This window comes from Microcebus murinus, chromosome 2, assembly GCF_040939455.1.
Source record: "Microcebus murinus isolate Inina chromosome 2, M.murinus_Inina_mat1.0, whole genome shotgun sequence".
NCBI classification, from domain to species: Eukaryota; Metazoa; Chordata; class Mammalia; order Primates; family Cheirogaleidae; genus Microcebus; species Microcebus murinus.
In genome coordinates this window covers 110,117,348-110,130,561 of record NC_134105.1, presented here as the reverse complement: position 1 = coordinate 110,130,561, position 13,214 = coordinate 110,117,348, and the positions used below count along the sequence as shown (strand labels likewise).

Sequence of the window (13,214 nt, the reverse complement as noted above, 5' to 3'; positions counted from 1 at the left end):
TTTCTTTGCATCTAAACAGAAATGTCAGACAGAAATGTGGAACAAAGCCTTTCAGTGGATGTAAAGAAAGCAAGTAGAGGACTCTGCACACCACTAAGTGGCATCTCTCGGGGACTCCTTGCACACAAGCTACAGACTCAGTTTCCTCCATCCCAGTCCGAACATCCCAACAGAACAGGCCATTTGCAAGCACCAGCCCAGGAGCAGGAAGGCTGTCTGTGGTTATTCCCCAGGAAACTACAGGTAATTCACTCTCTCTGGACCTCAGTTTCTCCACCTGTCAACCCAGAGGGCTGGCTAGAGGCTCAGACAGTTGATGATCCCACATCCAGGTGGACACAGTGGTTAATACCAGGGCCAATTTGTTAACGGCTCACTGAAGAAAACCCTCAGTTCCCCATTGTGAAGTCACAGAATTAGGATTGAGGACACAGAGAAGTTCCCTCTCACAGTAGCGAAGGGTTGGGAGGAAACTGGAGGCTTCTTTAGTAGGTACTCGTGTTCCAATGGTAGAGTACCATCCATACCTAAAAGAAGACCTTTGAATCAAATGCTTCCATCACAAATCCACTGGCACCAAGTGCCATGAGAAAATGCTCCTCTTGCCAGATTAAATAAGTTTGCTTCTGCCAGTGCAGAGTTATACCATTTGCAGGTGTTTTCAAGGCCTGTGAATATGGAAGCACTCACTGCTGCCCCTGCCCAAACCAGCACTAATGAACCCTTCTGCAGCTGTCAAAAGTGGCATTGGGCATAAGGCTCAAACCTCATGCTGCAGCGAATGCCGCAGAAGAACCCAAACCAGGCCACCTTGAGATAAATAGGCCTGGACACTTCCTTTAACTTTGAGACAAAGTGTTCCGTATCTAATGTAGGCTGAGCTTGACGCACTGAATTGCGACAGTGGCATTTCCAGTCCTGGTTTGGGCAGTCCACGGCAGCTCTCTGTGCTTTGTTTCCCCGTCCATACAACAGGAGCAGAGAGTACCACCTCCTCCCCAACAGATAGGATATTTATTTGTATTTGGCATGCTTTTCTTTCAAAGAATTAAACACCTTTTGCAAAGTAGACCACATTAATCACTGGAAAGGTAAGAGTTAGCTTCCTCTTCCCAGAGCTGTGCCATCTTTGGCAATGACTATTGCAAGTCACAGACTAAGTCAGTGAAGTGGCACACGGTGACGTGGCACTAAGGCCACACGTGCAGTGCCAGTGCTCAGAGGCCCAGCTCTGCACGCTGGCCGCAGCACGACGTGCGTTAAGTTCAGCTCTGCACCCTCTAGCTCTGTACCGCTCCCCACAACTCTGGCACCCACCCTCGACCTACCCAGCAACACCAGACCACTGACCCACTCGCTCTCCAGCCTACTTGCCTGGACTCCAGCTCCTCCATCAGAAGTGGGGGCAGGGCCAGGCTGAAGTTAGGGAGCAGCAGGCACATGGAAATGGCAGTGGAGAGAACCAGAGCAATTTGCCCCCCACACACGGGACACACAAGCAGAGGCAGGCGGCTGTCTCGGCATGCACACAGCAGGGACTTGGGCAGTGCACACCGGGGTGCTGGGGACTGGGAGAAGCCACGAGGACAGATGCTAAATCTAGGGCCTGGGGTGGGGATGCAGAGTTTTATTTAGCGCTATTCCATTAACTGGCTACAGCACACACAATCGTGCAGCATAAATAACCAATTCCTGGTTCCTGAATAAGCAGAAGTGGCAGCAGATAGAGAAGGAATCTTTAAATAGCAATACTGAGCTGCACTAACATTTTTCTCGTGAGCTAGGCCAGGAATCGGCAAACTGTGACCAGACCTGGCCTACCTGACTGCTGCCAGTCAGCCAGTGCCCAGATCAAGTCTAGAGCTACGCAGGCCCCGCCAGCGGCCATGCAGGTGCCAGCTACATCCCGGCTTGGATTCAAGGCGTGGCTATACTCTCATTCACAGCCTTGAACTTCTGGTCCATCTATGAGCAGGAAGCTAGTGCAGCCAGGCAAGCCACATGCTGGGTCAGGGGAGTGGCAGAGGAACCTGGGTATTCACTATTTACACACTAAGGTCTAACCTGGAAATATGTAAGAGTTGGTTGGATACCACCTTTGCCCATGCACCTTTAAGGCCATGGCAGGCCCCTTCTAGACCAGCTCTGAACCAATTTAGGGCGAACTGGGAGAGGTCTTGATGTCCAAATCAGAACACTGTGAAGGAGACCTAAGCCTGGTCCCCATGGCAACAGCAGAACAAGACTGGTCTATGAGAGGAAATGGGGCCTGGGGGGCGGGGTATATAAAAAATGCAACAAGTGACCCCAAGAGTACACCTGTCTGCAAGAAACTGCCTTCGATTTTTATCCGGAGCCAATAGGAAAATTCAGATGCTCCCAGAGAAAAGGAAAATGTGTTCCCACCTGAAATGCTGAGGTCACACACTTTTACTCACTGGAATTCTGGGGACTGCTGGTAGTTTAATAAAGAAAGACAGAAACCTTGCAGCTTGGTGGCAATAGAGTCTGACAGAACAAGTAAAAGGTGACATCATGCTGAAAAATGAAATTATCCCCACTCGTGCAGAGAGACCGAGCATGCTGTATGTGGTCTATTTCGAACGTGTGAAAGATGCCAAGGAGAACTATCTATCAACCCAGCTATATCTCTTACATAATTGATTTTACCCGAGGATATGGATACTAAAAAAGAGCCCTTGGACTAAACACTACAAAGAGAGTGGAAGAAAGAAGAGTGTGCAGTGCTGAGAAACCTCTGACTGAAGTGCCATTTAGGACTGACTCCATCTGCAGGACAGGGGACCAGGCCGGCCAAGAGGTACAATACCCCTGCTGTGGGCAGCAAAAGGAAGACGCAAACAGAAAGAAGGTGGTCAGAGACTGACGGATGGGAATGGCAGAGAGAGGTAGAGGAGTCTGTTCAAGAAGCTATCAGAAGACCTCAAGGTCTTGTCCCATCTGAAGATTTTGGAAGTCTATGACTCTACTCAAAGTCATCTCACCAATGTGGGAGATGGATACCCCACAGTGGCCTTTCAATCATGTCACTGCTTGTACTGAGATGACTGAGTCAAGCAGGACACTGTCAACTATACTCAACAGATTGCAAATGGGTCAGAGGCTAAAGGTGCCCAGCCTGCAGAAGTGGCTGGAGCTGAGAGAGGCTCAGAAGCAAATCCTGAACACCACGCTCTTCTCTTCCCCTAGAGTCAGTGTCTTCTAGGAGAGAGGCCATTAAAATAGGGCCAGGGCAGGAATGCCCTGTTGAGACAGATGCTTGATTCTGTACCAGAAAAGTCACTCTTAGGGTTTCATCCTGACTCCGCAGACCCACAGTAAGCTACAGGTCTTGCTGCTTTGTGCACTGTTTCCTTCCACCGCCACAACACGCTGGTGGTGTAGATTACAAACATGCAAAAAGTTTCTCTTTAGTGACTTCAAATTCAAATGCCTCTCTGATAATATGAATATGCATCAAGCCCACTCTTAGATAAATAATAATTACTTGGCAATTGATATGCTGAAAGAGAAAAGTATTATGGTTGGAAAATGGATTTGTATTCAGTGGGAAACTTTTGGAAATGATGTGAGGGAGGGAGCAGCCCCCCGGGCAGGAGTGCTCAGGCTTCGTGCTCCCATCAGCCACCACGCCAGGGAGGAGGGATTCTCAGACTGCCACACCATCAGTGACTGCAGGAGACGAATTTTTTTTTTTATCTGACAAAGAGAAATGATTTGTTTTCCTCCAAATATAAGAAGACGTTAATGACACTCCCTCCTTTCTGTTGCTGTTTTGGAAACACCTGCAAATCCTCCTAGCATCACTGCACATCCTTTTGTTTCACGAAAAAGCTCCAGTAACTTGAGAGCAGGGTCCCCCTGATTCCACTCTACTGAGATTGTGTCACCAAAAGCTCCTTCTAAGACCCAAGTCACAGCAGATCCCGTGTGGTCAGGCTGCTGCTGGTCGCTTCCTTCAGGTGAACACACTGGAAAGCACAGCTCTGCCTGGGGGATTCACCCCAACCAGGAGCCAGGAGAAGAGTAAGCAGAAGATACAACAAGGATCAACAAGTGCTCCCTGCCATTCTAGAACACAGAAAACCTAGGCAGCCGTCAGTCTGGCCAAGCAGATTCAGACTGCTGATGCACAGAGTTGCCTTTCTGTATCCGAGCAACCCTCCCTAACCTGACTGCTCCACCCACCTGATTATCTTCATCTACCCATCAGGCCTGGCCCTTACCTCAGGATTCACCTTTAAATCCTGAATGAACATGTCTTCAACATTCCCTGATTGCCCATGGCAGAGATGAGGCTCAGACTCCTAAGTTCCAAGGAAGATGTGGACTACAGTGCCCTCCACAGAGAGCAAATGGGAAGAGTCCCTGCTAAGAGCAGCAAGGGAGGGGTCAGCTCCCTGATCCCCTACAAAGCAGCAGTAGCCCAGCAAGTCTTTGGGGTGCAAACACTCCCTTCATCCTGAGATCTAAGCCAATTCTTCTCATTATGGCTCAACTACTATACCGAAATTCCTATAAGATAAATCCCATTATAATGAATTCCAAGGCCAGTACTGTATTAAAGACTGCCTGGAATAAGTAGATCACTAAATGGAGGTTTGGAAATCTGTTCTGGACAAGGAGGTCGGGATGCCAGGGTGGCAGTCTTTGCAAGGGTGTTTCGCACAAATTCATACTTTAAGAGGTTTTCAGAGTGGTATCACAAACTCACACCGGCCCTGACGCTGAAGGCATCTCTTCCCACCCCGAACACCAGGAAAATAAGGCAGGAAGGGAAGGGTGGAATCACGAGCATCTTTTTCCTGGGTGAGTTCAAGTCATTAACCAACAACATCCAGCCAAGCCAGCCAAGCCCAGCTCAGAGCGGGGGACACACGGGAAACCAAAGTGTGCCTTTCCGCTTCAACCGCGCCCCCCTCCCACCTCCCCCACTCCCCCACAAGCGATGACCCGGTAGCATGAGCGATTCCTTACGGCTCCCTAGGTTTTACACCTGCCCTGAGCCCCTCGCTAGGGAAGGCGCGTCAAGCCCATGAGAGTGGAGCCTGCGAAGTAGGGAGGAGGCTGAGGAGAACCTGGGCCACAGCCACTTGTGTCTGCTGCTGCTGCTGCTGCAGGAGCTGCTGGAGGAGCTGCATCTGGTGGTGGGTGGACAGCGGCGTCCCCACGTCCAGGCCCGGTGGCTTTGAGGACGAAGAGGGCAGCAGCATCCGGGGCGAGGCTGTGAGCATGGGCTCCTGGGGGTGCGGCGGGACCTGGAGGAGGAGAGAAGACAGAACACGGCACGTGGGCAGGAGCCTTCTCCAGGGGACCCTTCTCTGTCACACACGTGGCACGCGCTCGGGAGGAGTGACACGGCAGACGACGGCAACGCTGCGTCTCCAATGGAAACGGGAGTGAGGCTCCAGAGTGTGACTGCCTGGGCTGAAGGTCTTATTTGGACACCTCGGTAACTGATCCCACATGACCGGAGACAGACAGCTGATGTCACCTCATCTCCTGCCCACCACACTTCCAAGTAGACCCTGTTCTCAAGCTACTTGGGGTCTAGACTCAGGAGAGTCTATTGCTAAAAATCACGGCTACTGACCACCCACGCTCAGAACAGGAAGGAGGTGGCTCCCAGCCTCCAGGGTCTGACCGGCTCCTCATAAGTGGGGGGGCTAGAGGAAGGGCATGTGAGGGGGCTGCCCCAGCCCCACGGCCCCCTCTCCCAGGGACAGCCACCAGGGCAGAGAGTTGGACAGTGATCCGGAAAGATCCTCCATCAGATGGAAGCGGTTTCTGTCCCTCTCTCCTGAGCACACTTTTACCAATGCACCTGCTGCGATTTGCAGAACTCAAGGGCAGGGAGAGAGGTTCTGTTTCTGGCACTTCCACTGCCCACTTTTCACGCACGCACGCATGCAAAAGGAAGCCCCCCAGTAACAGAGGGCTCTTGCCGCTTGTAGAGGACAAATGAGACACTGAGGACAATGTCAGGTAGACAGAACCGTGTTGCCCTCCAAGCTACACAGCTTCCTCCTCTGACACCTGGTGTCTAGGATAAGACACAGGGACCACGTGGGAACAGAGGTGCCCGGGATGCAGTGAAATGGCGGGGACCTAAGGGTAGACCCATCCGTTGGTAATTTTCCTTCTGGGTTTGCTTTGTTTCAGAAATTTAGTTTTGTCTTCAGGTCGGAATGTGGTCAAGTTCTCAGTTTTAATCCCGATCACATCAGGAACCCCTAGCGGTCTCGGTCATCTCACCTACAAGATGTTAGGTTGGCGTTCGGGACAACTAAGGAGGTCTCTCCATTTCTAACATCCAGTGGCCCAGCTTCACGGTGCTGTGCTGTGCCGATGGCACGCAATCACCTGCTGCGGGCGGAGAGGCCCAGACTGCCCCTGCTCCACCAGCTAAGCCACAGGGGACTGTGCGTGGGCATCGGGCTGGGCCTGGCATAAACGCTGTGCAGGGAGGAGATGTCCTTCAGGGCAGAGGGTGCCAGGGAGAAAAAGGGGGTCAGGTATTGGTGGGATTCTGGGGTGCAAAGCCCACCAGGAGTGAGCGCTGCGGCACCCTGGCACGCAGCTGCGCCTCGTGTGGACACAGGGACAGTGAGATGTGCTCTGGCTGCACCACCCCGCCGTGGAGCACCTCACTCACAAGCTGAGCCAGCAGGGGCAGGAGGTGACTGATGACCTAAGGACACACGTGTGCAGGTCACCTGGACGGGCCACCTCCTTCCTACCTTGGAGCCCGCGTGGGAGCCTCCTTCCTTCCCTACGGCATCCAGGTCGGTCACACCTCGGCTGAATTCCAGGACATCGTTCCCTGGGAGCGGGACCTCCACTGCATCGATGTCAGTCTCCTCCGCGGTGGCTGTGGAGGCCCTCTCGGCTCCAGTGAGCTGGCGGCCTGCAGGGACAGAGGAGTCAGGGACCGGAACAGGGACACCAAGAACAACGTCCTCCTCTCCTAACACTTTAGCTTTCAGGTATGTCAAGCCTAGGGACACCACTGGCTTCCTAACATTTTCACACATCTTTTCACTCAAGTACATTCAAGGACATTTCCAGATCAATAAGAGGCTTCCATCTTAATATCTTTTTAAAGTCTAGAAACAAAGGGAACATTTCCTCAAGCCTGGATGTGGCAGCTTTGCCAGGTTGGTGCATTGATACTAATAGAGTTTGGGGACGCTGGAAGAACGGGGTGACAGTTATCCCCACCTCGTCCCAGCTCAGGAACAGAAGCAGCCAGAGGAGGAAGCCCTGCACGGGGGGCCCAGAGAGGAGGCGGCCTGCCCTGGCCAGGCCCCAAAGAGCTGTCAGATAAGGAGCCAGTCGCCTCACTCCCTGGGCCCCAGGCTCTCCAGCTAGAAAACTCAGGCTCAGTTAGGCGGACAGGCAGGGTCCACGGCTGAGGAGTAAGGGCAGGGAGAGGGGAGGCCCCATCTTAACCCGGTGTCAGTCTCCGACCCTCAGAGCCTGACTTGATCCTTCTGCCAAGAGGAGGCTGCAGGAGGTGTCAGGGGGAGCTAAGTGGGGGACTGCTTTTCCATACCGGGTCCTCATCTCATTTTTCTGCTTCCCACTTTCCTTCCTCTCCACTGAAGACAATGACCACACCTTTAATCACATACATGGCATGCGGCTTCATACCAATGTGTGATAAAGTCCTACTAGTTCTTATTTTTCTTCCTTCCTGATCCTATCTCTCGGACTCTATAAAAACACGTTATAATTCCTGGGCATTTCACAGGAAATACTTTCCTTCTTTACATTTGGGATCAGGTTCATCACTACTGTCTTCAAGTAAAATTTCCCATAAGTTTTCAGAGACCAAGCCCCGACCGGAAAAGGGGGCGGGCAGGTGTCAGCAGGAGACAGAGAGCAGGTCCCCTAACCCGGAGCTCGCCCCGGCAGCCAGCCTCGGTCCTCTGAGTGCCTGCCACGTAGAACAAATCGTTCTGAGAAGTTTCCCTGGGCAAACCCACACAAGTCAACTGGGGCAACGAGCCTGGTATTTAAAAAGTAAACAATATGCTTGGTTTTCCCCGCTGTTTGCTCCGGGAGTTGGGGAGACAGCCTGTTGAGGGCTGCAAAGGTGTTTAACAGAAGGATGGTCCTGGTTATGGCCTGGGGGGCAGCCCCTCCGCCCCCTTATGCACCAGCAGGGAGGAAGCACAGGGAGCAACTGCCTTTCACCACACCCCTGTACCCAGAAGTGACCTTCTTGAGGACTGGGGGGTTAGCCTGAGAGACAGAGAGGCTAATGGATAACCTGTGGCTGGTTTCAGGTAGGCGAGTGATGCTGGGAACTCAGTATCTGAGTCTTTATTTCTGTGCAGGAACAAAAAGGGAGAAATTTCCAGCAGCCCTCGGGGGAGCTGGGCTCCTGCAGTGCTGTGTACTTAGCACACGGTGTTGGATGCGCCCGACCCCCCACCTTCCCTCCTAGACTCGAGGCCGTGGCTGAGTCCCACTCATCTGTCTCCTAAAGATCTGGCATAGAGACTGCATTCCACAAATACTGCCAAAGGGAATGGTGCCGTGACAGAGTAGCAGAACAGGGGCTTCAGGAGGACGCCCCTTATCCAACCCCCACCATCCCTGGAGATCCTAATAAGGAGGACTTAGAAGCCCCAGATACAGAGGATGTGGATACCCCCAGCCAGAAGCTCAGGTGGAATGAGAAGACTTCTCAGGTTCTAGCTCTGCTTCTGGTGGAATCATAAAAACACACACTGCTCAGCTATTCTGTCTGTACTAGCGGAGTTCCCAAACTGAAGCTGAGGTGACTGGATCACAAACCGCAAGACTGTTTTCCGAGAGCCTTCCTGCTGTGCGGTGGGTGCTTAGATGATGCTATCTGGAGTCTCGCCAAGTTAATGGGCACAGGCCGGTATAGGAACAGGACCCTGAGAAGTGGAAAGCGTGGTGCTGAGCCAGGCAGGAAGGACACGCGGGACAGAGGCTAGAATCCTCGTGTAAGCCAGTCAGCACGTCACATGAGACAGGACCTGGAGCAGGGACTCTCACAGCTAATGGCCTTCAGGTCCCAACAACAAAGGAGGAAATCTGGTGTCTGCAACTGTCCTGGCACTGAGAGGCCCAAGAGACAAGAAATGGCATAAGAAACCTTCTGGCAATTCCAGGAAACTCATGGGCTGGGGCACTCTTGCTTCCAAATTGCAACAGAGAGAAGTGAGACCAAGATGGGGGTAGGGCCAGTGCTGCCTTCTGAACTGCTTCATTAAACTATTTCTATCTGATACGTTACGTAGTAACTGGAAGCCATTAGACATGTGCTTATTTCATTCATTCAATAGGCGTTTATTAAGCACCTTATATATAAAAGAGAAATCTACAGGACACCAAGCATAAGGATGAATAAGCAAAACCTGTGTCTCTGATGTTTCTCGGACCGCACAGGAAACAGACACACAGCTCAGCACCTGTGGGGGAGCCATCCAAGGTGTGGGACCACTGAAGAGGAACGGCTAACTCCGGCGGGGTTAAAGTGGCCTGTGCAGAGAAAACACCTGGAGGAGGAGTCTCAGCTAAGGCAGGTGTAGACGTGGGCAGGGGAGGTGCAGGGCAGGTGATCTAGGCACAGGGCAAGGCCGGCGTGGAAATTCCCAGGTGTCAGGGGCACTGCACATGGCTCTGTAGGGAGGGGCCTGATCAAGGAGGGGCAGGACTTTATCCTGAAGGACCGAAAGCAGATAATACCAAAAGATTTTCATTCTGTACAATTTCACCCTACAGAGAGTGTGGAGGACAGATCCAGAGGGGACAAATCAGTAACCTAGGAGATAAACACAAGGACATGAGCTAAGAGAATGGCAGTAACACAGAGGGGAGGGGACGGCTCTGAAGGATCTCTGGGGGCAGAAATCACAGCCCTGGCTCATCTGTGGCACAAAGGGGTGGGGACATGTGTACAAGGAGTTCTAAAATTTCTGATTTCAGTGACTTAGCGGAGACTGGCATCCAATAGGAAAAGTCCAGGGGGAGCAGGATGATGGGTATGTGGTTGATTTCAGTTTTAAACCTGTTGAAACTGTAAGCGTCTATAGGAATAAAGTGGAGTATCCATTAGGCTGCTGGGCATATTATGGACTGAATGTTGTGTTCCCCCAAAATTCCTATGTTGGAGCCCTAACCCCCAGTGTGATAGGATTTGGATAAGGGACCTTTGGGAGATAATTAGCTCATGAGGGTGCAGCCTTCATGATGAGATTAGTGCCCTTATAAGAGACATGAGAGATCGCCCTCTTTCTACCACGAGAGCACACAGCAAGAAGGCGGTTGTCTGCAAGTCAGGAAAAGAGTCCTCACTGGGAGACAAACTGACTCATACCTTGATCTTGGACTTCTCAGCCTCCAGAACTGTGAGAAATAAATGTCTGTTGCTTAAGCCACCCAGTCTATTGTATTTTAGTACGGCAGCCCAGTAGACTAATATAGTACACGAACAGAAAGTTCAGGAAAAAGGTCTGGCCTAAAGATAAATGTTATAGGTGAAATCATAGGAAGTCGTAAAAAAAAACACCAGAGAGCGAGTCCAGGAGAAATTCCAACACTTAAGAGGCAGGAGCCCACAAAGGGTGCCGAAAAGCAGCTGGCAGGGCCGCAAGGGAAGGAGTGTGGGGTGGGGGGTGGGGGGTTGGGAGTGCCCCAGGAGCTGTGGAAGGTGAGCACTTTGTTCCCAGGGAGGGGAGAGAAAGGGTGGCCCTTCCGTGACCCTCACTGGTAGTTTCTGGAAGGGCTGGCAGGGCAGCAGACGTCTGATCACTGGAGGAGGGAGAGCTAATGGCAGGCGTGGGGAGTAAATAAGGAAGCAGACAGCGAGTACAGCCAAGTCCTTCAAGAAGCTTGGCTGCCATGGAAAGGAGAGAGATAAGGTCTTAAGCGGAGGGGAGACACAAGGACAAGGAAGGTTTGCTCTTGTTTTGTTTTTAAGATGGGAAAGACTTGACCTTATCTATCCGCACTGGGGACAAGGTCAACATGTCAGCATAGCAGAAGGTTTCAGTGAAGATTCGGGAGTCTGAGACAATTGACCACTGAAGGTTCTGGAAGAGGCGAGGTGGGGGTGGAATGCAGAGGCCGGTGAAAGGGTTAATCTTGGACAAGAGAAAGCCGCTGCCCACTGAGACAGAAGCTGGGAGAAGCCAGACTGCAGAATGGTGAAGCAGCCTGGCCAGGTGTGGGCAACACGAGTCTGGATCCAGTCTGTGGAACAGTGCTGTTCAACGTCACAGAACTAAAATGAATAGTCCTATGTTTTAATGCAGAATTGGGGTTTTGCTAGGCACTGATATAGACAGTAGAATAAGGGGTTATGAGCTTGGTACAAAAGTGCCTGAAATGGCTATTTTTTGCCTTAAAACTGCAATAGTAACTTTAAAAGTCAATAGCACTTACTATGCTCCAAGCACTTCACTAGTTTAAGGGTTTTACAAGTAGGGGTTGAATATCCCTTACCCAAAATGCTTGGCACCAGAGGTATTTCAGATTTTGGATTTTGGAATGTCTGCTTACTTACACATAATATCTTGGAAATGGAACCCAAGTCCAAACACAAAATTCATTTATGTTTTATATGCATCTTATATAGCTTGAAGATAATTTTATACTTTAAATATATATATATATTTTAACAATTTTGTGCATGAAGCATAGTTTGTGTATATTGAATCATCAGAAAGCAAAGGGATCAGGTGTGGAATTTTTCCTCTGTGGCATCATGTCAGTGCTCAAACAGCTTCAGATCTTGGAACATTTCAGATTTTGCACTTTCAGGTTAGGGACGCTCAACTGGTGTTAACTCATTTATCATCATAACCGCCCTGAGAGGTGGTTGCCAGGAGTGTGTGGGTATGGAAATGGGGAGATGTAGGTCAAAGGATACAAAGTTGCAGATATACAGGATGAAGAAGTCTAGATCTCTAACATACAACATGAGGACCCTAGTTCATAGTTCATAGTATTTTATTCACGCTTTTTCCTAAGAGGTTAGATTTTAGGTGCTTTTGCCACATTAAGAAAAGTTTTATTTTTAAGAAGCTCTAGTCTACCATTTCACACGCTGGACTGCCTGCCGCAGTAGGAGGAGGGTCGCCTCCAAGGGAACAGGATCTCTCCCAGGAAACCCTCTCTAGGAGCCACAGAAACACCACAAGGCAAGCCGAACAGCAGTAGTGGCCCCACCTGGCTCCGAGCCCCAGGAACTGGCCAAGGGCAGCTGCTGCCAAAAGATACAAAAGATAAATCTCCCCCCAGGGTAGGGAATGGTGGAAAGAACAGAGGAGGAAAGAAAGGCTGGCACAAAGAGGGAAAGAGAGGAGGCACACACTTTAATGAAAGTGACTATCATTAAAAGCACGGCTGAAACCCAGAAGGGAAAGCACTGACCAGACGTCAAAAAGGACAGCAAAGCCTCTGCACTTTCCAATTCCTCAAGAGTAAACCGGTTACCTCTGCACAGTAAAGACCCTGCATCACATCAGGTGAGGCAGCGCCACTGGAAAGATAAACATTGCATCAACTGAAAAGTTCCCAAACATGGAAAGCGATATATTTCCCATCAAAAGTTCTACTCTGGACCCTCAAGGTGCCCCATTACAGAAAACAACCTTAGCAGGGTCAATAAACCCTTCTCGGGGAATCAGTGACAGAAAGAAGAAACACATTCCTAGCAGTTTATAGACAGTAAAAAAAAAAAAAAAAAATGAGCAGGGCTTCAAAAGGAGGTGACTAGGGAGCTGGGTCCGGAGCCGCCTTCCCTGGGGAGAGTTTCCGGTCTGGGACCCAAACGCTCATACTCAAGGAACGTTCGGCGCCATGGCCACGCACGATGCTGCAGCCAGAGGGCGCCCTGTTCATCATTTAACTTGGACCCGTCATGAAATCTTGGTAGTGGAGACGTCTTGTCTAGACTAGCTCCCTCACTGGACAGATGGGGTCGTGCAGTCTGGAGTCAGCACTGGTAACCTCGCTAAGTGGCTCCCTCTCACTGGGGGCGTTTGGTACCCTAGGCACCCTGCTGATTCACATACACTCTCTCACTTCACTGGACAGATGAGAGAAGATCCAGGGAGAATGTGAAATTTGCTGAGGATAGAGGTAGAGTCGGGATTCGAGTCCCGTCGTTCTGGCGCCAGAACCCGAGCCCTTGGTAGCTTCTCTAGCCC

General features: G+C 50.9%; 2 protein-coding genes across 4 annotated transcripts in view; both read right to left on the bottom strand.

Moving 5' to 3' along the window:
* LOC105873570 (carboxyl-terminal PDZ ligand of neuronal nitric oxide synthase protein) overlaps positions 1–13,214 on the bottom strand; it is a 293,709-nt gene that overhangs the window by 22,879 nt on the left and 257,616 nt on the right. For all 3 annotated transcript variants that reach the window (XM_012768617.3, XM_012768618.3, XM_012768620.3), the window contains 2 exons: positions 6,762–6,928; positions 5,100–5,279 (listed from right to left, as the gene is read on the bottom strand). In XM_012768617.3, coding sequence (XP_012624071.2) covers positions 5,100–5,279; positions 6,762–6,928 — 347 coding nt within the window. The remainder of the gene's footprint in view (positions 1–5,099; positions 5,280–6,761; positions 6,929–13,214) is intronic.
* UAP1 (UDP-N-acetylglucosamine pyrophosphorylase 1) overlaps positions 1–13,214 on the bottom strand; it is a 246,640-nt gene that overhangs the window by 231,134 nt on the left and 2,292 nt on the right. The window lies entirely within an intron of this gene.